The following is a 26,765-nucleotide window of genomic DNA, read 5'->3' on the forward strand; positions in this document are numbered from 1 at the left end:
GAGTAATTTTTCGAATTAGAGGTAGAGGCTACCAATTTGTATAAAATAGTGGGAATACCTTTAGACTAAAGTCCAAGTCTATTGAGTTTAGTCAATTCATATACTAATAGCCAAATTTTCTTTTTATGCAGAAATGACCACTAATTTGTCACTTCGCTCATTGTTGGACAATAACAAGTTGACTGGTCCAAATTTCAATAATTGGCATAGGAAACTGAAAATAGTGCTAGAGCATGAGAGGATCCTTTATGTGATAACGGATCAAGCACCTGAGCAGCCCGCTGCTAATGCATCAAGATCGGCCAGAGACACTTATCAGAAGTGGCTCAGTGACCGGATCACTGTTCGATGCATCATGTTGGCAGCAATGAGTGATGAGTTTAGTAGGCGTTTTGAGAATACACAGCCGGAAGATATCATTCAAGTGTTGAATGAATCATTCGGCGTTCCTGACGACGTTGAGAGGCACAAAACTAGTTGTGCCAGCGCCCGAATGAAAGATGGGACCTCGGTAACTGATCATGTACTGTACATGATTGAGTTGATCGAGCGTCTAAGCTCTCTTGGCTTTTTCCTTCATGATCAATTGGGGAAGGATGCCATACTAAACTCATTGCCTGGATCATACCGTCTTTTTCTCACTCATTTTCGTATGACGAAACCTGTAGTGAATTATCACCAATTGTTGGGGTTACTACAGACGTTTGAAAGGTTCGTGGGGACCAGATGACAGCCAAACAATGCTACATGGCGACCCTCAAAGCGAAGCAACTGGCCAAAGCATCGAGCCGAGCCGAGCAATCAATTGAGGCGCCAGCCCAAGTGTCGGACCAGGTGCTGCCCATTGAAATCCTGGAAGTGCGGGATGAGCCTCAGAGAGAACGGGTGGAACCTGGTGAGCTCATCATCCAAATTCCCTTGAGAAGAGACTGCCCAGAGCTAACCATGCAGATTGGCTCCGGCCTGAGCTCTCGTGAGCGGGATTGCCTGATCGAGTTCCTCCAATCCAACATGGATGTCTTCGCCTGGTCACTTACAGATATGCCGAGAATAGATCCCGAGGTCATGGTTCACCGACTTTAGGTGAAACCGACCTGCAAACCTGTAAGGCAGAAGAAATGGAGCTCCGCACTGGAGCGACAACGAGCGGAAGCCGAGGAGGTCGACAAGCTCTTTGAGGCTGGCTTCATCCGAGAGGTCTCCTATCCTGACTGGCTTGTCAACGTGGTCCTCGTAAAGAAAGCTAATGAAAAATGGTGCATGTGCGTGGACTACACCAATCTGAACAAAGTCTGTCCAGAAGACAGCTTTCTCCTCCCTAGGATCGACCAGCTCGTCGACTCCACCTCGGGACACCAACTGCTGACCTTCATGGATGCCTTTTTGGGATATCAGATCCGGATGGCGCCCAAGGATGAGGAAAAGACAGCCTTCATTACCGACAAGGGCCTCTACTGCTACAAACTGATGCCGTTCGGGTTGAAGAATGCCGGAGCGACATATCAAAGGCTGGTCAGCCAGGTTTTTAAAGACGAAATAGGCTGCAACATGGAGGTTTATGTAGACGACATGCTGGTGAAGAGCCAGACGACGGAGCATCACGTCACCGATCTCAATGAAGCGTTCTCCACCCTCAGAGAGTACCAGATGAAGCTCAACCCCATCAAGTATACCTTCGGAGTTACCTCGGGCAAGTTTCTCGGTTTTGTGGTAACCTAGCACGGAATCGAAGCGAACCTCAAGAAGATCCGAGCACTGCAAGAAATGGTGCTGCCAAAAACAGTCAAGGAGGTACAACGGCTCACGGGGCGAGTCGCGGCCCTAGGAAGATTTGTCTCCAAGTCGGCCGAGCGATGCCTCCCATTCTTCAAGATCCTCAAGCGGCCAAAGGACTTTCTATGGTTAGAGGAATGTCAACAAGCCTTCAAAGAGCTCAGATGCCACCTGTCTCTCCTCCATTGCTTACGAAGCCTCAGCAATGCGAGCTCTTTTATCTATACCTGGCCGTCTCTCCGGTGGCGGCAAGCTCGGTCCTGGTCCGACAAGAGGACAAGTCTCAAAGATCAGTATATTATACCAGCTGGGTCTTGACGAATACCGAGACCCGATACTCGAAGTTGGAGAATATGACCTATGCACTGGTCATCTTAGCCCGAAGGCTCCGACCCTACTTTCAGGCCCACACCGTGGCCATATTGACCGACCAGCCTATAAAGCAAGTTCTGCAACGGTTGGATCGTGCGGGAAGAATTGTAAAGTGGACGGTCGAGCTCGAAAAATTCGACCTTGAATACCGCCCGAGATCGGCCGTCAAGGCCTAAGTGCTCGCTGATTTATTGTAGAATGCACTCTGCTAGATGATCCTGAGCCTGAGCTCACACCAACAGAAGAAACCCCGAGGCAGCCATGGGTTGCACATGTAGACGGCTCCTCGACCTTGGGGGGTAGCGGAGTGGGCCTCATTCTTACCAGCCCGGACGAGGTAGTTGCAAAGCAGGCCCTACGCTTCGAATTTCCTGCCTTGAACAATGAGGCGGAGTATGAGATGCTTATCGCCGGGCTAAAGCTGGCAAAGGAGCTGAAGGTTGGAAACTTGAAATTCTTCAGCGATTCCCAATTGGTCGTGAGCCGGACTTTGGAAGATTTTGAAGCAAGGAAGCCGTCAATGCAGAAGTACCTCCAAAAGGTGCGGGACATCACCTCCTCGCTAAGCACCCTCGACATTCAGCATATCCCTAGAGCGGAGAATGCGAGGGCGGACCAATTATCAAAACTGGGGACTTCCCGCATTAGCGAGCTCTCGAAGACTACAATGCTCGAGTACCTCCAAGCACCTAGCACCGAGGAGCCTGAACCAGCTCTCTGCATCGAGACCGAGCCGAGCTGGATGGATGCGTTTGTCACTTACCTGCAGAGCGAAGTCCTCCCCAATGACGAGCTCGAAGCCCGCCGGATTAAACGTTAGGCTTTTCGATACCTCCTGTACGAAGGCAAGCTCTACCGTAGGTCATTCACCTCTTCCCTTCTTAGATGTCTCCGCCCTTCAGAGGCGGATTATACCATGCGAGAGGTTCATGAAGGGATTTGCGGGAACTACTTAAGAGGTCGAGCCCTGGTCCACAAGATTCTACACCAAGGACATTACTGGCCTACACTCCAAAAGAACGCTGTGGACTTCGTCCAGAGATGCGATCGGTGACAGCGAAATGCCAACATTCAGCACGGACCCTCAGTTCCGTTGACCTTGATCGGTGCCTCCTAGCCATTTGCCCAATCGAAGATCGACATCTTGGGACCATTCCCCTAAGCCACCGGGCAGAGAAAGTTTCTTATTATCTCCATCGACTACTTCATCAAGTGGGTGGAAGCTGAACCAGTGGTCCGGATTTCTGAGCCAAAGATGCAAAACTTTATCTGAAAGTCAATAATCTGCAGATTTGGACTTTCTCGCATCCTTATATCCAACAACAGCCGCCAGTTCGACAATCTCTGCTTCAGGAAGTTCTGCTCCAAACTCGGCATCGACCATCGTTTCACCTCGGTCGCTCATTCATAGACGAATGGAGAAATCGAGGTGACGAACCGCACCATCCTCCAAGAACTCAAAGCCAGACTCGACCGAGCCAAAGGGCAGTGGGTCGAAGATCTCTACAATATTCTCTAGGTCTACAGGACTACATTTCGACTCTCCACGGGCGAGACCCCCTTCAATCTGGCCTACAAAATGGAAGCTATTATCCCCTTAAAAATCGGACTTCCATCGCTAAGGGTGGAGAACTACGATGTAGCCTCAAACTCATCTCAGTTCAGAAGCAACTTGGACCTCGTCGAGGAGACAAGGGAAGCTGCTCGAGTCCGCATGACGAGATACCAACAGAAAGCGGTGCAGTACTACAACTCCAGGGTAAAGATCAAGCTCTTCAAGGTGGGGGATCTTGTTCCGAGGAAAGCTAAAGCTTCTCAACCTACCGAGTAAGGAAAGCTTGCCTAAACTGGGAGGGGCCATACCGAGTTGCTCGAGTCCAGCGGCCCAGAGTGTACAAGTTGGGCTCCCTTATAGGGACCTCCATTTTCCGAAGTTGGAACTCTGAGAATCTCCGAATGTATTATCAATGAATCCCCCAGGGGTCTTCGATGTTGAGGACATAACTGATACTCCTCCTCGTGTTAATCTACTTACGGCTCTTCTTTAATTATTCAATACTTCTCCTGATGTTAATCTACTTGTGAACTTCAGGATGCCCAGCCAAGTCCGGATGCCCGGCCAAGTTTGAATGCCCCAACTAAATTCGGGATGCTCCGTCGCGATAATTCCAAGTTTAATCTCCATCTTTGACAAGACCTCGACCAAGCTCGGGATGCCTCGACCAAGCTCGGAATGTCTCGACCAAGCTCGGGATGCCCTGCTGAGTCAACTGTGAGCCCAAGCCCCCTTGATCTCGGGATGATCCCCAGACCAAGGTCAGGATGCCCCGTTGTGTCGACCGCGAGCCAAGTCTCCCTTGACTTTGGGAGGCATCACAGAGTCGACCGCGAGCCCAAGCTCCCTCGACCTCGTGCATGATCCCCCGACTAAGGTCGGGATGCCCCGTTGAGTCGACCGCGAGTCAAGTCTCCCTCGACCTCGGGAAGTATCGCAGAGTCGATAGTGAGCCCAGGCTCCCTCGACCTCGTGCATGATCCCCCGACCAAGATCGGGATGCCCCGCTGAGTCGACCGTGAGCCAAGTCTCCCTTGACCTCGGGAAGCATTGCAGAATCGACAGCGAGCCCAGGCTCCCTCGACCTCGCGCATGATCCCCCAACCAAGGTCGGGATGCCCCGCTGAGTCGACCGCAAGTCAAGTCTTCCTCGACCTCGGAAAGCACTGCGAAGCACCGCAGAGCCGACCGTGAGCCCAAGCTCCCTCGACCTCGTGCATGATCCCCTGACCAAGGTTGGGATGCCTTGCTGAGTCGACCGCGAACCAAGTCTCCCTCGACCTTGGGATGCCCTGCTGAGTCGACCGCGAGCCAAGTCTCCCTTGACCTCGGAAAGCACCGCGAAGCACCGCAGAGCAGACCGTGAGCCCAAGCTCCATCGGCCTCGCGCGCGATCCTCCGACCGAGCTCAGAGGCCCGGCCAGGTTTGGACACCTCAACCTAGTTCGAGATGGCCTGCAATGACGACCTCGAGCTCTACCCGATGATGTCCCGGACAATCTCGGGGATACCCAGTCACATTGGCCGTGAACTCAACTTCAAGACCTGCCTAACGATGCCTCGACCAAGTTTGAGATCAAAGAGCATACAAGATCCGACGGCAGCTCAGCCTCGGTCTACATTGCTATTGAGTCCGAGCTCAAAGACTTAACAAGATTCTTCCAAAAGCCGAGCCCAAGGACTTGGTGAATTTCTCCGGAAGTTGAGCCTAAAGGCTTAGCGGGATTTATCCGGAGTCCGAGCTCAAAGACTTAACAAGATTCTTCCGAAAGCCGAGCCCAAGAACTTGACAAAATTTCTTCGGAAGTTGAGCCTAAAGGCTTAGCGGGATTTCTCCGGAGTTCGAGATCAAAGTTTTAAGAGGACTCTTCCGGAAGCCGAGCCCAAACACTTAGCAAACTTTTTCCAAAAAACACTGGAACTACTGAGGAAGCGAACAATGTGCGGAATTCAATTCATATAGCCGAAGACAGGAAGTTCATTGATTACACAAGCAAAAGTCAACTCAAAGTGAAGTTAAGGAAAGCATGCATTTCATTGATAAAAAGCCCTAAGGCCGATTACAAAACTTGATGAGGAGGCCGACCCACCTGGCCGCACAATGGCCGTAACAGCCGACCTCATTTACAAAAAAAAAGAAGAAAAGAAAGAAGCTAAGGCCTAGGGCATATCCGAAGTAGCAGCAGCCTCGACGCCGACTTCGAGGTCATCCACAACGATCACCTTGAAATTTTCAGTAGGAGCCGCCTCGAGATCCTCCGCTGGTCCGTCTCCATGAGCATCCGCAGAGGCCTTGGGCAGAGCTTGGCCAGCAACCTCAGGAGCAGCTTCGGATGCTCCTTCATGGGTGCCCTCGGCGACTTCTTCAGGGAGAGCCTCCCGAGCGGCCTGCTCGGCCGCCTCGATCTCGGCCTCGATGGTCTCCCGTTCGGCCTCAGGGCTCGCAGGCATGCCGCTGGTCGCACCGCCGTCCGCCGGACCCCCGGGCTCGCCTTCATCCTCGACGATCCTCATACCGAGCTAAAGACCACTGAGGTCGAACTGGGGGCAGATCTGCTGCATCTGCCTGTTGGGAATCCGCCTATGCCGCTGATATTTCAAAACAAAAATCAGATTGCAGCGGAATCGGCATAAGCGGGATCGACGTTCATCGCATGAACGCTGTTTCTAGACCGTTCGTAGTTAGATAAGGATTAATACTTTTAAAACCTTTAGGGAGATCAAATCTTCACCTTGTGCGGGTAGATGATCACCGCAAACTGAAGCTCGTGGTTTTAGGTTGAGGGTTCATTTGAAGCCGTTCAAACGTCCGGCCTCTACGGGTATCCACACGAAGCAGAGGACCTGATCAAAGATCTCTTGTCTTTTCGGGGTGCTAGCTCCCTTGCAAAGACTTCTTTTGATGGCTGATCTCCTCTCTTTCTTTCAACTCTTGAATATGCTTGAGAGGAGGAAGAAGAAGGATGAAGAAGAGGAAGAAGAAGAATCCCCACGCAGCCTTCTTTTCTTCCTTGCGTTGGAACAAGGATGGAGCAGGGAAGAAGCCGCCAACACCTTGGATGTTCTTCCTTGCTTGCGGCTGAACCAAGAGGAGAGGAGAGGGAGGCGTACGGCAAGGAGGAAGAGGACTTCTTCTATGCCCTAGGTGCCGCCCACAAGTCCCTTTTTATAGACATGTGGAGCTCCTAACATTTAGGAGTTCTTGATGTCTTTCCTAAGAGGGGGCGCCGTCTCTTCTCCCTTCTCCATGTGGAAAGGGGAGGGGCTTATCCCCTTCCTCATGGTAAACCCTAATCCATATTAGGTAGGGATTGAAATGCCCTAATGTGGTCAAGCCCTAATCCAATTAGGCTTAGCCCAAGGGTGAACCAATTTGGATCCAATCTAGGTAAGTCCTAATCCAATTAGAACTTAAATCAATTTTGACTCAATTGAACTCTTCAATCCTAATCCAATTAGGAGTCTTATTGATTCATTAGATTAATAATTAATTGTGACTTAAGAAACCCTAATCCAAATTAGGACATATATAATTTTAGTCCAAATCCAATTAGGACTCTATTTGAATCCGAAGTCCTAATCCGATTAGGACTCTAGGAATCCTACTCCAAGTAGGAATCCAATTTTGATTCAAAACTCCTAATCTCATTAGGATTGCAGGAATCCTATTCCAAGTAGGAATTCCAGTCCTACTCCAACTAGGATTCCCAGTCCTAATCCAATTAGGACTCTAGGAATCCTACTCGAAGTAGGACTCTTGTTTCAAGTCCAATTAATTAATTCCCTTTGTTCCTTCTTCAACTGAATATCAATCGAATTGATTACTTGTGATTCATAATCACTTTTCAACCATCGGATCGGTCAATACTTCTAGTGTGTGTGACCCCATAGGTTCTACTCTGACTGGTAGTGAGATATATTGTGATCTCTATCACTATATCATTAAAAACTCCTTTCAATGGGTTGGAACGATTCCAACTCAACTCATTAGGGTTTATCGATCATCGAGATAATCCCTGTGAGTCCCACCATCCACCAGTGACACCTAGCAGCATGTAGTGGCTACCCAGTAGAATAGAAAGATGAACCTCTAGGTGTAGTTACCATGTGATACAGTCCTACTATCATGGATCCCTACAGGACGGAGGTCATGGACAACTCGTCAAACCCCATCGTCTGTCATATGTCAAAATTTATTCGACTCGAGTTCGATAGTGGAAAACTCTTTCTCCACTTTATATTACTGCCCTGGCCAAGGTCTTAGAACTCAGTCTAACAAATCACATAGGATCACTCCTCTTCTATCAAGGTCGATAGATTCCTTGTAGGTGCATACCCTACTCCTACAGTGAACCTACTGCAGCCAATCTACACTGCATGGACCCATTTGGCTAGAGACCATGTATGTGTGCAGTCAAACTACAATAACCTCACTGTGAGTAGCCGAAGCACCGCAGGTCAAAGGACCAGTCACACTACTGCAACATCAAGCAAGTCACTGACGAGTGGATAGACATCCAAGTGACTTTTTGTCTTGGTCACGCTCAGTACCCTTGTTCTCTAACAAGCACCTGCACTATCACTTCAGTGTCCCTACACTGTGGACTCAAGTTTCGTCCATCCAGAAGGAAAGTAATCTGTGCACTGATCGGATCGATCACCGTCCTCGTGATGATCCATTGATCAGGAGCATTTAGAAATTAATCACCAATGATACATGGCTCAAATTCTCAACTCTTGAGAATATGTATCATCATCTTATTAATTTCTTGGACGATTCATAGACACATAAACAATATGAATAAAAAGATGCCTTTTATTTATTCAATAATAAATAGTCAAGTACAAAATTATGTCCCTAGAATTAACAATGTGTCAGCCAGATTGGCTTCTAGGGCATACATCTAACAATCTCCCACTTGCACTAAAGCCAATCAGTCATATATCTAAGCCCCATCTTCTCAAGGTGGGCTTCAGTCTTTTGCTGACTTAGCTGCTTAGTAAACGGGTCTGCCACGTTATCCGCGGAGTCTACTCTCTGCACCTCTACATATTTCTTCTCAACATAGTCGCGTATGAGATGGAAGCGCCGCTCTATGTGCTTGGACTTCTGATGAGACCTTGGCTCCATAGCTAGTGCTATGGTGCCAATGTTATCGCAGTAAAGTGTTATGGCATCTAATGACATTACACCTATCTCTGCAATGAACTTTTAACCAGAAGATTTTCACTGCACCCTTAGATACGGCTTAACATTCAGCTTCTAAGGTAGAATCTATAATGATCGGTTGTTTGGAACTCTTCCAATTTACTGAACCACCATTGCACATATTCTGATGTAGACTTTCTATCATCAATATGTGTGCATTCTTCTACCTTCAACTCTGATCTTCTCCCAAAGACCAAGAATATGTCCTTAGTTCTTCTCAAGTACTTAAGACTGTTCTTCACAGCTATCCAGTGCTTCTTGCCTGGATCTGATTGACATATGCTCGTGACATTCACAGCATGTACTATATCAAGTCATGTACATAGCATGGCATACATAAGGCTCCCTATTGCTGATGCATAGGGGATCTTGCTCATGCGTTGAATCTCTTCAAATGTGTTGGGGCACATCTTCTTGGAGAGATTAATTCCATGCCTTAGGGGTAAGAGACCCCTTTTAGAGTTTTCCATACTGAACCTTTTCAGCACTTCCTCTATGTACATCTTCTGTGATAGGCCAAGCATCCTTTTAGATCTATCTCTATAGACCTTTATTCCCAAAATATAGCATGCTTCCCCAAGGTCTTTCATGGAGAACCTTTTTGACAACCTGACCTTGACCGAGGTTAGCATGGGAATATCATTCCCTATCAGGAGGATGTCGTCCACGTACAGTACGAGAAATACAACAGTACTCCCACTAACCCTTTTTGTAAACACATGGTTCCTCTTCGTTTTTGATGAAATCAAACGTTTTGACTGCATCATCGAAACGAGTGTTCCAACTCCGAGACGCTTGCTTTAGTCCATAGATGGACCTTTGCAGCTTGTAGACCTTGTGATCTCCATCACTGGAAGTGAAACCCAAAGGCTGTTCCATATAGATATCTTCATTAAGATATCCATTCAGGAAAGCAGTTTTCACATCCATCTGCCAGATTTCATAATCATGAAATGCTGCAATGGCAAGCAATGATCGGATGAATTTTAGCATGGCTACAGGTGAAAAGGTCTCCTGATAGTCAATGCCTTCGCGCTGACTATACCCTTTCGCCACAAGCCTTGCCTTATAGGTCTCTACCTCTCCATCCGAACCTATCTTTCTTTTGTAGATCCATTTGCATCCAATAGGTACAATACCTTCTGGTGGGTCTACTAAGGTCCAGACTTGGTTGGAATGCATGGAGTCTAACTCTGACTTCATAGCTTCCAACCATTTCTCGGAATCGATATCAGATATCGCCTCGTTGTAGGTTTTGGGATCCTGTATGTGATCCCTATCTCCCACTAGGAACATTTCCTCGGTATCTTCTTCTATTATGCCTAAGTATCTATCGGGAGGATGGGAGACCCTACTAGATCTACGAGGTGGTCGAGGGACATCGTGTACTGGCTCTGTATGAATGGGTTCAATAGGATCCATGACTCATTGCTTTTCAGAGACTTTCTCTTCAAGCTCAATTTTCCTCCCACTGCCTCTATCAAGGATAAACTGGTTTTCCAAGAAGATGGCGTGACGGCTCACAAACACATTGTGATCCTCTGAGACGTAAAAATTGTATCCTAATGACTCTTTAGGATATCTTATGAAATGAGCACTTATGGTCCTAGCCTCTAACTTGTCTGCCTGTAGTCTCTTGACATGGGCCGGACATCCCCAAATCTTGAGATGACCAAGACTCGGCTTCTTACCATGTCATATCTCATATGGTGTGGTAGAAACGGACTTTTAGAGGTAATTCTATTCAACAAGTAAATAGCTGAAAATAGGGCATCTATCTAAAGAAACAAGGGTAAATCAGTGAAGCTCATCATGGGCTGGACCATATCAATAGAGTCCGATTCCTCCTCTCTGACACTCCATTGAGCTGAGGTGTACCAGGAGGAGTCCATTATGAAACTATACCATTCTCCTTGAGATAATCACGGAACTCTCCATTAAGGTATTTACTTCCTCGATCTGATCGAAGAAGCTTAATGAGTTTTTGTGCTTATTTTTCTACTTCATATCTAAGCTTTTTGAACCTTTCAAAAGTTTCATATTTGTGTCTCATACACATATCCATACCGTGAGTAATCATCGGTAAATGAAGTAAAAATTACAACCCCTAGCCTGCACATCGAATGGGCCACACACATCAGTGTGTACTAGGGTAAGTATTTCAGTGGACCTCCCTGTGTCCTACAAAGGATAATTTGGCCATCTTTCCTTGAAGGCAGAATTCACAAATCAAATATGACTCGGAAGTCAATGAGCCCAAAAGCTCATGTTTCTCCAATTTGTTTATTCTGTCTTCTCCTATATGGCCAAGCCTGAGGTGCCACAAATACTTTAGATTTATCTCATTTTTGGATCTATTAGATCCTATGGTATTCACTGTTTGCTCAGGTATATTCACAGATACATCCATATGTATGTGATAGAGACTGTCAATCATAAAACCATGTTGAATCAATTTATTTTTTCAAATAAAAAATCTTTCTATGCTAAATAAAATACAGAAATCAAATTTCTGCTAGCAATAGGTAACAGTCCCTAAGTATCCTGAGCATATCTGGCATACCTTCTGAAGGTCTGTCACCCTTCATGTTCTTTATGCTTCCCATGTATGTAGGACAGTTCCTCTTCCAATGGCCGTCCATGATGCAATGGAAACACTTTTCCTTGCAATTGGCCTTTTTCTTGGAACTTCCTTCTTTGGCTTCTTGTCCTTTTTCTGCTTCTTAGCAGGCTTCTTTTTCTTCCAAGTAGACTCTCTCTTGAAAGTAGAAACCAACTTGACAGCGAAAATGATGCCCCTTGAACTTCTTCAAGGTCCCTAAGTTTGTTACCAATTTATTTAACAATTCTATTTTAGTGCATACAACCTTGTTTATATGGTAGTTTACTATAAACTGTTCATATGAAGCTGGAAGGGATTGCGGGATCAAATCCATTTGCAATTCCTTGTGCATGGTCATGCCAAGCTTCTCAAGCTTCTCTAAGTCCTTTATCATGGTCAAACCATGATCATGGACAGACTATCCATCGTGCATCTTGGCTTTGAAGAGCCTCTTGGACACTTCAAACCGAGCTGCGTGACTCTGATCACCATACAACTCTTGCAGGTGATTTAATATGTCCCTGGCAGTCTTCATGTTCTCATGCTGGCATTGTAATGCATTGGACATGGATGCCATTGTGCAGCACCTAACTTTATTGTCATTGTTCGTCCACTTAACAAGCGTCTTACGCTGATCAGTGATCGGACGGATTGGTAACATGGGGATTCCATGGTCTAGAATATACCCGAATTTCTCACAATTCAAAACTATTTTTGAAATTTGCTGAGCCAATCTTTATAATTGGATTTGGTCAAACGGTTGTTCTATAGGATATGAGTTAAGAGTCTAGAAGCTGACTTTATAATCCTCAGAGAGTAAAGATTCTAGTTAGACTTTTGTACTTGATCCTAATCTGTTCTAAGGTCTTTTAGAACAAATGTAACTCCCACTATTTTCTCGAATTCCTTACACTCCCCTGGTAGGAAAACGGAAATCCCACACGACTAGGGTTTTTAGTGGGTACTGCGGTCCCACCGATTTACATGCCACCTCACCTAACAGTTATTAGTGACACATAGATTGATGAATGTACAACTCTTGTACAATGCTTCTCAAGCATGTTGCCGTGCAACTTGGTCTCTAAGCCATGAAAACCTCACCTAACAGTTATTGGTCCCATTTCTTAGTTAAGTCAGACCCACCGTATAACCGTAGGAATAAAGTCGTCATTGGATCCTCACCTAACAGTTATTGGTGCCCAACCCCACCTTTATCCTACAACATCTCATGTCTATAGAGAGGTCCAGCCCCCCGATGCAACTTGACCACTGTGTCCAGCCGAGACAAATCAACATCAGAAAGGCCTTAGCAGCTCTACTACAGTGGAAGACCTATTGACTTAATATTGGTTAATCAGGTCTTAGTGTTTGCAACTTGAGCTCTTCATAAGAGGTAATCGAACAATTGGCCAGGTAAGCAGGTGGGAGGCTCCCCTTACTCAGAGAGTAAGGTCCTAATTAAGTAACCAACTTTCATGCTTTTCTAGACACCAATTAGATCAATTAATCTAATATGACTCGCTCATGTTGGTTCACTCTCGACTTGATTGAGGAGGTTTTAATTTAGATCTCAATTGGGTTTGCTATATCACATGTAAACCTATCTACCCGACTCACATTCACATCACATGCAAACGGCACATTGCAGGCAGTTATAATCGCAGCAATAATTAAAGCTAAACTTTAAATAGGTGATGATCATGGATTCTAGTTAGGTCGTATTACAAGCACATGCACGTCAATCGATCAACTGGTCTTCAACTCTTGAATTGGTTCCAAGCCTCCTTGATCCGATCCTTGATCAACTCTTGATCCAATCGCCATCAACCGCTTAGATCACCTGTTCATCTCATGCCTAATCTTCAACTTGATCGTTGACGTACATCACATCACACAAATACAACCAGATTGTAAATAAAAAAAAAAAATACATCTCCTTTTAGGAGGCACGCAGGCCTCTCAAAACATCAAATAAGATACATGCAAGCATCTGAAAAATTACATGACATTGCAGATCACATCGCAGGTCATTACATTTGATACCAAAAGAGTTTGAATCCTATGATCATCACCATATGCAACAATTATAATTTTCAGATCTGAAAACTAACTGATTATATCATGACATAGGTTGCTGATCATGCTAATCATGATTCTAAACTTTGTAATCTCATTAACAACGCAATTAGAATCATCATCTTATCACATAAAAATCAGCATGCAAAAATCAGCACCCCTGAAAAATCTGCATGCAGAAATTTTCAGCATGCATGATCATTCAATTTTCAGATCTAATAAGCCTTTAGATAATTAATTCTTACCTTAATCTACGAAGCCTAGGCTCTGATACCACTGTTGGGAACCCGCCTATGCCGCTGATATTTCAAAACAAAAATCAGATTGCAGCGGAATCGGCATAAGCGGGATCGACGTTCATCGCATGAACGCTGTTTCTAGACCGTTCATAGTTAGATAAGGATTAATACTTTTAAAACCTTTAGGGAGATCAAATCTTCACCTTGTGCGGATAGATGATCACCGCAAACTGAAGCTCGTGGTTTTAGGTTGAGGGTTCGTTTGAAGCCGTTCAAACGTCCGGCCTCTACGGGTATCCATATGAAGCATAGGACCTGATCAAAGATCTCTTGTCTTCCCGGGGTGCTAGCTCCCTTGCAAAGACTCCTTTTGATGGCTGATCTCCTCTCTTTCTTTCAACTCTTGAATATGCTTGAGAGGAGGAAGAAGAAGGATGAAGAAGAGGAAGAAGAAGAATCCCCACGCAGCCTTCTTTTCTTCCTTGCGTTGGAACAAGGATGGAGCAGGGAAGAAGCCGCCAACACCTTGGATGTTCTTCCTTGCTTGCGGCTGAACCAAGAGGAGAGGAGAGGGAGGCGTACGGCAAGGAGGAAGAGGACTTCTTCTATGCCCTAGGTGCCGCCCACAAGTCCCTTTTTATAGACATGTGGAGCTCCTAACATTTAGGAGTTCTTGATGTCTTTCCTAAGAGGGGGCGCCGTCTCTTCTCCCTTCTCCACGTGGAAAGGGGAGGGGCTTATCCCCTTCCTCATGGTAAACCCTAATCCATATTAGGTAGGGATTGGAATGCCCTAATGTGGTCAAGCCCTAATCCAATTAGGCTTAGCCTAAGGGTGAACCAATTTGGATCCAATCTAGGTAAGTCCTAATCCAATTAGAACTTAAATCAATTTTGACTCAATTGAACTCTTCAATCCTAATCCAATTAGGAGTCTTATTGATTCATTAGATTAATAATTAATTGTGACTTAAGAAACCCTAATCCAAATTAGGACATATATAATTTTAGTCCAAATCCAATTAGGACTCTATTTGAATCCGAAGTCCTAATTCGATTAGGACTCTAGGAATCCTACTCCAAGTAGGAATCCAATTTTGATTCAAAACTCCTAATCTCATTAGGATTGCAGGAATCCTATTCCAAGTAGAAATCCCAGTCCTACTCCAACTAGGATTCCCAGTCCTAATCCAATTAGGACTCTAGGAATCCTACTTGAAGTAGGACTCTTGTTTCAAGTCCAATTAATTAATTCTCTTTGTTCCTTCTTCAACTGAATATCAATCGAATTGATTACTTGTGATTCATAATCACTTTTCAACCATCGGATCGGTCAATACTTCTAGTGTGTGTAACCCCATAGGTTCTACTCTGACTGGTAGTGAGATATATTGTGATCTCTATCACTATATCATTGAAAACTCCTTTCAATGGGTTGGAACGATTCCAACTCAACTCATTAGGGTTTATCGATCATCGAGATAATCCCTGTGAGTCCCACCATCCACCAGTGACACCTAGCAGCATGTAGTGGCTACCCAGTAGAATAGAAAGATGAACCTCTAGGTGCAGTTACCATGTGATACAGTCCTACTATCGTGGATCCCTACAGGACGGAGGTCATGGACAACTCGTCAAACCCCATCGTCTGTCATATGTCAAAATTTATTCGACTCGAGTTCGATAGTGGAAAACTCTTTCTCCACTTTATATTACTGCCCTGGCCAAGGTCTTAGAACTCAGTCTAACGAATTACATAAGATCACTCCTCTTCTATCAAGGTCGATAGATTCCTTGTAGGTGCATACCCTACTCCTACAGTGAACCTACTGCAGCCAATCTACACTGCATGGACCCATATGGGTAGAGACCATGTATGTGTGCAGTCAAACTACAATAACCTCACTGTGAGTAGCCGAAGCACCACAGGTCAAAGGACCAGTCACACTACTGCAACATCAAGCAAGTCACTGACGAGTGGATAGACATCCAAGTGACTTCTTGTCTTGGTCACGCTCAGTACCCTTGTTCTCTAACAAGCACCTGCACTATCACTTCAGTGTCCCTACACTGTGGACTCAAGTCTCGTCCATCCAGAAGAAAAGTGATCTGTGCACTGATCGGATCGATCACCGTCCTCGTGATGATCCATTGATCAGGAGCATTTAGAAATTAATCACCAATGATACATGGCTCAAATTCTCAACTCTTGAGAATATGTATCATCATCTTATTAATTTTTTGGACGATTCATAGACACATAAATAATATGAATGAAAAGATGCCTTTTATTTATTCAATAATAAATAGTCAAGTACAAAATTATGTCCCTAGAATTAACAATGTGTCAGCCAGATTGGCTTCTAGGGCATACATCTAACACTGCCTCCGAAAGTCCTAGAAGCCACGGATAAGCCCATCCACGGCCTCCTCTTTCATCAGGTCACGGAACTCTTCCAACTTTCGGAAGATCTGCACTGCGTTCTGGGCTTGCTCCAAAGCCCTCTTCTCTCAAGCCTCAAGTCGCTCGATTTTCAGCCGGGCGATCCCCGCCTTGTGTTGATGGCCGACGATCGCGGAGCGGGCTTCAGATAGACGCGCCTCGAAGGTGCGAAGCTCCGCCTGGCCAGAGCATGCGAGGCCCTCTCTTCCTCGAGCTGCTCGACCGCCGATCGCAGCCCAACCTCGGCGGCCTCCACCCTCGCAATGGCCTCCCTCCACGAGGCCTCGACTTCGCCGAGCTTCCTCTTGGCCTCCTCCTACCCCCTCTGGCTCCTCCAAACCTTGTCCTAATAGTCGGCCGCCACGGCGACCAACATGTCGACCTCTTGGATATACTGTAAAGAAGAAAAAATGGGGGTAAGCAAAGGTCAAGAGTTCAAAATAAAATGAAAGCTAAGGCAAGAAGCTAACTTACCCGGATGGCGGAGCAGTAGGTTTGATTGACAAGGCTGCCAAAGTCGGCGGCCTCGAACTCGGCCCGGTCGACCGGAAGCATTGTGCAACCGAATACCTGGCACATAATTTGGGCATCGTGGAGGGTCGAGTCATCCTCGTAGACCACCCACTCTGGGCAAAAGGGCCTCCTCTTCGGGCGGGCCTCGGCCCTTGAAGAGCTCGGAAGGTTGGGTCTTGTCGAGCTCGGTGTAGGCTCATGTGTGGCGCATCCAAAGAAAAATCAGCTCAAAATTTAGTTTTTGCAAGATTGGCGTCGACTCATGGAAAGCTGGGATCGACCCATGAAGAGCTGGGGTTGACCCCAGTGAAGGAAGGGTCGACCCCAAGAAATCATAGGGAGACGACAGAGAGCACTTCTTTGTCGGTCTTAGGTGGGGTCGACCCCAGTGAAGGAAGGGTCGACCCCAGAAAGTCACAGAGAGACGACAGAGAGCGGTTTTCTATCGTCTCAGAAAGGGGTCGACCCTAGTGAAGGACGGGTTGACCCCTGTCTGTGAGGGGTCGACCCCTGATCTGCGGGGGTCGACTCCAACACCGTGCCAGGCGTGCCATTCAGTCAATGACGGAAATTTTTGGTCTTTGACTGGCTTAGGGACTTCATGATTTATGTTCCTAAGGGTCTAAGTCATTCTTGGGCTAGGTTTAGACTCAAGGGGAATTGTCCGTTTTGGAAGAAGCTTCAGGGAGAGAAGAATGGCAATGATTCAGTCAGTGCCGTGGCTGATCTCAAGGTGGAGGATGACCTTTTGGTAGTTTCGGATGATCATAGGAACAGCACGGATATCTGGACAATGGATTCAGCCTGCTCTCATCACTACACACCAAATCGGTCTTGGTTTGCTACGTACACCAAAATCGATGAGGAGAGTGTGACATTAGGAGATGATCATCCTTGCAAGGTGGCCGACATTGGGACCATCAAGGTGAGGATGTTTGATGGGATGGTGCGGACTCTTACCAATGTAAAGCACGTCCTGGATCTGAAAAAGAATCTAGTGTCACTTGGCTACTTGGAGAAGAACGATTACAGCTTTAGTTGCCATTCCAAAAGTGGTATTTTGAATATATCCACAGGAGCCATAGTTGTGATGAAGGGGAGGAAGTTGGAGAATAATTTGTACAGGATGGAAGGGTCCGTGGTGTGCGGAGATCTGAAACAGCAGCAGTGGCATAGGGCCAGCAGGAAGCATATCGTTTGTGGCATTACCGCTTGGGCCACATGGGAGATCATGGTATGAAGATGCTGAGCAAAGATGGACTGATATCAGATCTAGATGGAGGAGTTCTAAAGGTGTGTGAGCCTTGCTAGTTGGGAAAGCAACACAGGGTGAACTTTGCTACCAGTACTACACGCAACGGTGGTCCCCTGGAGCTAGTGCATATGGATGTTTGGGGACCGGCCCCAGTCACAGCCAAAAATGGGGCAACGTATTTTCTAACCCTTATTGATGACTTTTTAAGGAGAGTTTGGATGTACTTCTTGAGGAAAAAGTCAGAGGTCTTCTCTAAGTTCAAAGCCTAAAGGGCAGAGATAGAGAAAGAGAAGAAATGCTGCGTGAAGTGTGTGCGGTCCGACAATGATGACGAATTTACAAGTAAGGAGTTTCTGAAATTTTGCGAAGATCGTAGGATTAAGAGGCAATTTTTAGTGAGAAAGACTCCTCAACAGAATGGGGTGGCCGAAAGGATGAACAGGACTCTCATGGAGAAAGCTAGATGTATGAGATTGCAGGCAGAGCTTCCCAAGGTTTTTTGGGTGGAACAGTAGACACAGCCTGCTACTTGGTGAATCGATCTTCTCATACAAAGTTAGATGGGAGGATTCCAGAGGAGCTATGGTCTGAAAAGAAGGTGGAGGTTGGCCATCTTAGAGTATTTGGGTGCACGGCATTTGTGCACATTGATCTCAGTGAGCGGAGCAAGTTGGATGCCAAGTCACGAAAGATAGTGTTCATAGGATATCCGCACGGAGTCAAGGGTTATCGGCTGTGGGATCCCTTGGAGAAGAAGACTACTATCAGTAGGGATGTGGTCTTTGATGAGAATTTAGTCCTAAAGATGCAAAGGGTGAAAGAAGAGCGCCGGACAGGGTTGGACAACTAACTTCTTATTCAGTTTTACCTTTTGCAGGTGCACCAGAAGGACATGAAATTCAGGTGGAGCACCAGTTAGAGGTGCCTCCACATGTGGAGAGGAGCGAGATGCAAACTCGGAGACGAGATGTGCAAAGGGAGGAACAAGATTCCAGAAGAAGCATCAGAGTCGCACTGCACAAGTCTAAGCGGATTGTGAGGCAGCCGGAGAGGTATGGTTTTGGCGAAACCATGTCTTATGCATTGATTACTGTGAATGGAGATCCGGAGACCTATGAGGAGGCATTGGCATGCTAGGATAGTGATAGGTGGGTCTAAGCTATGGCAGAAGAGATGCAGTCTCTCCAGAAAAATCAGACTTGGCGGTTGGTGCAGTTGCCAACTGGAAAGAAGCCCATTGGATGCAAGTGGGTGTTCCAATGCAAGAAAGAACTTTCATATAGAGAAGGCATCAGATACAAGGCTAGGTTAGTGGCTAAGGGATACTCCCAAAAGGAGGGCATTGATTATAATGGAGTATTCTCTCCAGTTGTTCGACATACTTCTATTCGGATGCTGTTGAGCATTGTTGCCATCCAGAATTTGGAGTTGGAGCAAATGGATGTTAAAAACAGCCTTCCTCCATAGAAATTTGGAGGAGAAGATTTATATGGAGCAGCCAAAGGGGTTTGGTGAGCCAGGGTCAGAAGGAAAGGTCTGTTTGCTGCAGAGATCACTCTATAGGTTGAAGCAATCATCAAGGCAATGGTACTTGCAGTTCAACACATATGTGAGGAGCATTGGCATGACCAGATGTGAGTATGACCCTTGTGTCTATGTGAAGACTCTTGAGGATGAGTCTAGATTATATCTACTCATGTATATAGATGACTTGCTGATTGCTTGCAAGAGTAGAGGAATTGTAGAAGACTTAGAGGTAGCCTTATCTCGAAAATTTGAGATGAAGGATTTGGGTCCAGCCACGAAGATTTTAGGCATGGAGATTTTCAGGGATAGAACCAAGAAGGTGTTGCATTTATCTCAGAGAGGTTACATCAGAAAGTATTGCAGAGATATGGCATGGATGGAACGAAACCGGCGGCATTACCAATAGCCAGTCATGTCAATCTTTCGAAGACAATGTCACCACAGACTGAGGTGAAAGCTAAGGAGATGAAGAGCATTCCATATGCTTCAGGAGTTGAAAGTTTGATGTATGCCATGGTCTGTTGTAGACCAGATCTTGCACATGCAGTTAGCCAAGTTAGCAGGTTCATGGCTAACCCTGGCAAGGAGCATTGGAGAGCACTGAAAGGTGTTTTCAGATACTTGGTGGGCACAGTTGGAGTTGGTATTTGCTATGAACAGGAAGGTAGAAAGGAGAAGAATTCCAACATGACCAAGAAGAACCAGAGCCGAATGATTGGTTTTGTGGATGCTGATTACGGAGGAGATATGGACACACATCGTTCTACCACAGGTTATGTGTTTTGTTTGAACGGAGGTCCAGTGTCATGGAGATCAAGCTTGCAACCAATCACGGCATTGTCTACAACGGAAGCGGAGTATATTGGCATCACAGAAGCTGCCAAGAAAGCTCTATGGTTGAAATGATTGGTATTGGAAATGAAATTTGCACAGGAGGCTGTCAGGGTGCATTGTGATAGCCAATATTTGGTTTAGAACTCGGTCTATTATGCGAGGACCAAACATATTGACATCAGGTACCACCGGATTAGGGAGTTGGTGGAAGAACGTAAAGTGGAGCTAGCCAAAGTTCATACGAAGGAGAACCTGGCAGATGCACTGATCAAGATTCTTCCAAGGGATGGCTTCCTTAGGTGTGTGACGCTGATGGGATTGATGGACCAGGAGAAGCTTGCAAAGGCTTTGGAGTGCTAAGGTGGAGATTGTAGGCTCATGTGTGGCTCATCCAAAGAAAAACCAGCTCAAAATTTAGTTTCTGCAAGGTTGGGGTCGACTCATGGAAAGCTGGGGTCGATCCATGAAGAGCTGGGTTGACCTCAGTGAAGGAAGGGTCGACCCCATGAAGTCACAGGAAGATGACAAAGAGCACTTCTTTGTCGGTCTCAGGTGGGGTCGACCCCAGTGAAGGAAGGGTCGACCCCAGGAAGTCACAGAGAGACGATAGAGAGCGGTTTTCTGTCGTCTCAGGAAGGGGTCGACCCCTTCGGGTCCACCCCAGTGAAGGAGGGGTCGACCCCTCACAGTGAGGGATCGACCCCTGAAGTATTGGGGTCGATCCCTGATCTGCAAGGGTTGACTCCAACGCTGTGCCAGGCGTGCCATTCAATCAATGACGAGAATTTTTGGTCTTTGACTGGCTTAGGGCTTCATGATTTATGTTCCTAAGGGTCTAAGTCATTCTTAGGCTAGGTTTAGACTCAAGGGGAGAGAGCATGTAAGTCATGGACTTGGGTTGAGTGCTTTCTAATGTGGCTTAGAGGGAGATTGAGTTGGCTTGGGATTAGACTAAAATTGAGAGCCTATATAAAGGCTTGATGTAATCAGTTTTAGTGTTATCACTTGTATTATTCTCTGGAGAAATAAGAGCCGCTAGAAAACTTTCTCCCACGTTCTCTTTTCTCTTCCTCTTCTTCTCCACGAAAACCCTAGTTTGTGATTTTGATTCTCCATCTCTTCTTTCTTCTTTTCCCACGCGGCCTAACGCCCTAGAGGATGTCCTAGGTTAGCGGATATCAGGGATCCACATGCTTCCGCATAGCGCCAACAATCGGCACAGAAGAGCCCGGGACCCCGAGGCCGCTGCCCGGCTCGGGACCCGAGCGTCACAGACGAATGACCTGGCGACTTGGCCGCTGAGAAATTGGGGCCGAGCAAGCGGGGGCTGCTGGATCCCTCGCGCCCCTAGAAGAGCTCGAGCTCGCGCGCTCGGTGGGGGGGACTTCCTTCCAAATGAGGTTGGAAGTCCCGACCTCAGGGCCCCTCACCTTGATGGGAGCAGAAGTCGAGGCCAACCTAGCTTTCTTCCTGGGCTCGGGTGGAACCCCGCCGGCCTCGGCTGCCCTCTTCTTGTATCGGGCAAAAAGAGTTGTATTGCTGGTCCCGTCCTTGCAATGTCTGGAAAGGAAAAAGTTTAAGTGTCAGATCGGCACCAAAAATGATGAAATAAGGAACAAGTAAAGCGAAAGACGACAAAACAGAGGAGGAGCAGTGCAACCGCCCTTACCCTAGGGATGCGCCGAGCTCAGGCCGACGTTCACGAGAGCCTCCTCGCTTAGGAGATCGTTCAAAAGAATATTCTTCTCGAGGCCGTGAAGAGCATCGAGAGTCTTCTGCTCGCTCTCTGAAAGTTTGGGGAGCTTGTTGACGGTCTTGAGCCGGGGCTGCCCCCACCTCGAGTCAAATCCCCACGTGCGCTCGAAGGAGAGAAAGAAAAATTTCTCCTCCACCCACAAATGGAGGAAGGAGCACCTCGAAAGAACGGCCTACCGCCCCGAAGGGTGAGGTAGAGCCATTTCCCATCCGTCAGGTTGGACTTCAACATGAAGCACTGGCGAAAGACATTCACCGAGATCGATATCCCGTGCGCGTGGCAAAGAGATAAGAAGCCTATAATGGTTCTCCACGAGTTTGGAGCGAGCTGCGCTGGGGCGAGCTGATACACCGCCAGGAGCTTGTTCACAAACTCGTGCAGGGGGAATCACAGGCTGGCCCAGAGTATCTCCACGTACACCCCGATCTGACCTGGAGGAGATCTCATCATCCGATCTTTCGACCCCGCGGGCTCAAGGTGAAACCCGCTCCAAGGAAAAAATCAGGTGCGGATCAACTCCAACTCTTCTTCAGCCAAGCTAGACCCGACTCCATCGGAACCATGACCCGTCTCCGACGCGACCTCCCTCCTGTGAGATAGGTCCCTACTGGAGAACGAGGCATCGCCTGACATTGCTGAGAATAGAGGAAGACAAAGAAGGAGGAAGGCAAAAAAGGAGGAAAGAAAGAAAGACAAAGATCCTCCGAGCAAACGAGGGAGAAACACCTACTATGGGTTTCACCGAAGGCACTGACAACCGAAAGTGGAGGATCGAGAGGAACGCCACCGGGAAAAACTGAACAAAAATCGGAAGACAAGGGAGAAGAAAGTAGTAGAAGAAGAAAAGCAACAACAGCGGCGGCCAAATAAGAGCTTTTAGGGCCAGGCCGGGGTTTATATAGACCCCCACCTCGATGGCCCAGATCGACGGAGCCAGATCCCGCCTTTCGTCTAGATCGCGCCATGTGTTGGTCTCGAAAACCGAAGCAGCGTATCAACCTGGATCGACGCTTTAAAAGTAAAATCGAAGCGGCGTTCCGTCGAATCCCGGAGCCTCATCATGAGCCCGCGCCTCAAAACTGCCTCGAAAAGCAAAAGGGCGTAGCCTCGTGCCCTCGAGCCCTCGAGCCCTCATTAAAGACGCCCCGAAGCGTGCGGAATGGCGGGGCAATTTAAAGCTACCTGGTCCCACCAGCATGACAAAGATAATTACTTCCTTCACCCGAGCTCGTAAGCGGCTCGAACTCGAAAGTCGGAGGGTAGTGTTGGGAAAAAAATGGATTGCCCCAAAGCACGTGGATGCATCGCTGGCACGTGATGACGGCGCTGCGGCAGCAACCCTCAAGGCATTCGACCTCAAAGGCGTCCGACGCCAGTGCGCCCGACCCTAGCGCTCAGAGCTTACAGCCTCGCGGCTTTGATCGACCTTAAGTCTGAAGAAAACCCAGTCAAAGAATGAAGCAGACCTCTCCACTCCGCCGAAAATCAAGCTCCTCTCCTCCTCTCCCAGGATTTAATTCCGCGATCTCCGCCTGAGCGACTGTCAACAATTAAATGCGCACGATCTCCACGGACCTCCAGCTTACTCAAAATCTCAGGCCATCCACGACAACTAGTTGACTCACTCAACTCTATCCAGTCATCCACGACAACTCATTAATTCACACGATCACGCTCAATCATGATGGTAACTCATTAATTCATCCAGTCACATCACAGGTAATCCTGCACTCTTCCTTAAAAAGGGAACATCTTCCTCTTTAAAGGAGAGACTTTAGATCTTGTATACAATCTCTCACTCTCTTTCTCCACAAAAGCCCCCTCTGACTTAAGCATCGGAGGGCTGGCGCTGGAAACCCCGGCCACCGACTTTTTATAGGTCCCTCGGAGGATGCAGCCCACCGATGCACCACCTACTAGATCTCCTCCTCCTCAGCCAGTGGTCACCCTCGAGTCCAGTTTCGAGCAACAGTCCTCATTGTTGTTGATCTTATGTCTTAATCCCTAGGGCCCTTGTATACTCTACTCTTCTTCCTCATTTTTCGCCCTTGTTTTTATTTTTCTATAACTCCATATACATGCTTTAAGTATTGAGCTATAATTGTCGGTATATCCAAGAAAAATATTTTTTTGGTAAAATCCAAGAAAAATATTTAGGCATGTACTGTTGTTCTAGTCCTTGTAACTGTTGTTAGAATCCTTAGTCTTTGACACTTAATTTGGACCACTACTGTGGGTGATATCTAGTGGAAAATAAGGCCACCATTCTGTTTAGAAGCTCAATTTTTTGGTTTGCTTGGGTTTTAGTGTGGTTTTTTCGGTGTTCATCATGTGATATATATATATATATATATATATATATATATATATATATATATATGCTTGTGCTGTAATCTAGCAGAAGTTTCTTTTCTGAGTCAACCATGAATTCTCAATATCATTTGAGAGCTATTCAGGGTAATGCATGCATGTCATGGTTCATGTGTTTGCTAAGATTTGTTAAACACCATATAAAGTGTCATTTTTCACTCTATCTGATGCATGTTAAATATTTCTTGTAGTTTTTAGCTGTGGCTAATGCCACTATTGTTACATCAGACCCTGTATTAGTCGCCATGCTTTTCGCTTTGTTGAAAACAGATGAGGTTTTGACCTAGTCAAACCTTTCCACACCGGACCAACCCCCTCCCTAGAAATTGAGGGGCACAGAAGCAAGATGGGGACGTCAGAAAGGGGAGGAAGAAAAGAGGAGAAGCCAATCTTGATGGAAGAATCCCTCTGTGCTGTTTTTGTCGACATCTGCATAGAAAGCTGACCTCTTCACTAGGGCGGGATGAAGCCCTAACAAAGGGAAAAGGTTTTGTACCTTTAATTTCTGTTCTTGAAGTTATATTAATATTTTGTTCTTAATGAATATCTTCTTTTATCTCATATTTAATTTCTGTGATCTTAAGTATGATATTTATACAACTATTTTTCATGGTCACTAAGTAAATATAAGATAATTGATGCTTAAGGAATGCAGTGTCCTGCTACATTAGTTTAGGGTAGACATCTCATGCCAACTGAAGATGGGTTTTCCTAAATTACTCTTGTGAATTTTTATTTGAATATTTATAAAGCTTGTAGCCAATTTGCATGTTAATCCAAGAACGAATTAAAATACAATTAATCATTGTTACTATGTTAGTGGTGAATTTCTTGCCCTAGGTTCTTCTATTCATATCATTTTCAATTGCACTTCTTATTAGATTACCGAAGTTTAATTTTCTTCACAAACTCTTCTTTACATATTTCCAAAAAAACAACTGTTCTCCAATCCCTGTGGATCGATACCCGTAATTAGCCACTATCCTACAAGATACATGCTATTCAGTGGTCTTTCAAGTTGACTATCAATTTTAACGTCGTTGTCGGGGATTGGATACATCTATTTTCTTATATTGCTATATCTTTTGAGACGTACTAATCTTTGATTTGTTTGGAACTCTTGTTTTAGAATTTAAAAAGAAAAAATTTTGGACAGCCAGAAGACTCTAAACCTCTCTTGTCTTTATTTTTTTCATATCAACTTGTAAACATAGTGGGGTAGCTCGGCACATACGTCTCGGCATATTGTGTCTAGTCTGTTGCCCCTTCAAAATGCGAGTGCTCGAATAGATATTTTTTAGATTGTTCATGCATTTGAATTTTATACCCACATTCTTTTTGTGATTGTTTGAATTAATTTCAGTAAGGCGTATATTACTGCTTGGCACACCACTTAATCTATCATGCACAAAGTAAGGGCAATCACCCCAACAAGATAAGAACTGAATTTCATCACCAGATTTTTGTCCAAATTAGGCGAACCAAATCTCACATAGTTATCAGTTTAATTAAAATCAATTAGACATTGAACCCTGGGACACTCGAGCTCAATAGGATGAAGACTATCGAAAATTGCACCAGTTTCACTCTGTAGCTCAGTCGATGTCTAGGCAAGCTTTGTCTCTCTAAGTGAGGAAGACAATTTTCTATTCACAAAAAGTGGTTCTTAAGTGGGACCTTTGCCAGGAACGCATTGTGACCCCACCACTTATCTGGAAGCTTACCTAGTCAAGTCAGTTCATAAGACCGAATTGGAGGCTAAGGTGTCCTCTTCAAACCAGTTAGGAGCTCTCTAGTGATTTTAGGAAAAACATGAAGATTTGGTTTGTTTTTATTATATTGCATGCTTGATTGCGCTTAATTTTGTTGGAATTTGTATCCTAAATGTCAATCGTCAGCATATTGATGATTGAATTTTGTAAATGAACTAACAAATTAATAAAGTGTTATTTGGCATTATTCATCATTTCATCTTCAAATGAACTCTTATATGATGAAGTCCTTAGGACTTATGTTATGATAAAGGAGGATTTATCTTTGAGTCCTTAAACTTGTTTGCGACGAAATGATATGTTGTTACTAGGACGACAACATTATCGAGATTAGGTCATTGTGTGACATATACGTTGGTTGTCCTCTTAACCAAGGAGTGTGGAGACACTGGTATGCCACACAAGTGAAGTGTAGAAGTACATTTCACTAAACGTGACCAATTCCGGAACGCTCTACTGTCGAGAGATGT

The 26,765-nt window shown here is 45.9% G+C and overlaps 1 protein-coding gene and 1 pseudogene across 1 annotated transcript; both read left to right on the top strand.

The window, feature by feature from the left end:
- The first annotated feature begins 747 nt into the window (after nt 1-747).
- LOC149768508 (uncharacterized) lies at nt 748-2,965 on the top strand. Its single transcript, XM_089929269.1, has 4 exons — nt 748-1,028; nt 1,110-1,290; nt 1,396-1,690; nt 2,358-2,965. Exons 1-4 carry the CDS (start codon nt 748-750, stop codon nt 2,963-2,965), a joined length of 1,365 nt encoding a protein of 454 aa, XP_089785395.1.
- Nucleotides 2,966-19,995: 17,030 nt separating this feature from the next.
- LOC120104686 (secreted RxLR effector protein 161 pseudogene) lies at nt 19,996-20,757 on the top strand (annotated as a pseudogene).
- Nucleotides 20,758-26,765: the final 6,008 nt, after the last annotated feature.

The sequence above is a fragment of the Phoenix dactylifera genome, chromosome 1 (genome assembly GCF_051530095.1).
Source record: "Phoenix dactylifera cultivar Ajwa chromosome 1, Ajwa_hap1_PhDact_Kaust_v1.1, whole genome shotgun sequence".
Taxonomy (NCBI): domain Eukaryota; kingdom Viridiplantae; phylum Streptophyta; class Magnoliopsida; order Arecales; family Arecaceae; genus Phoenix; species Phoenix dactylifera.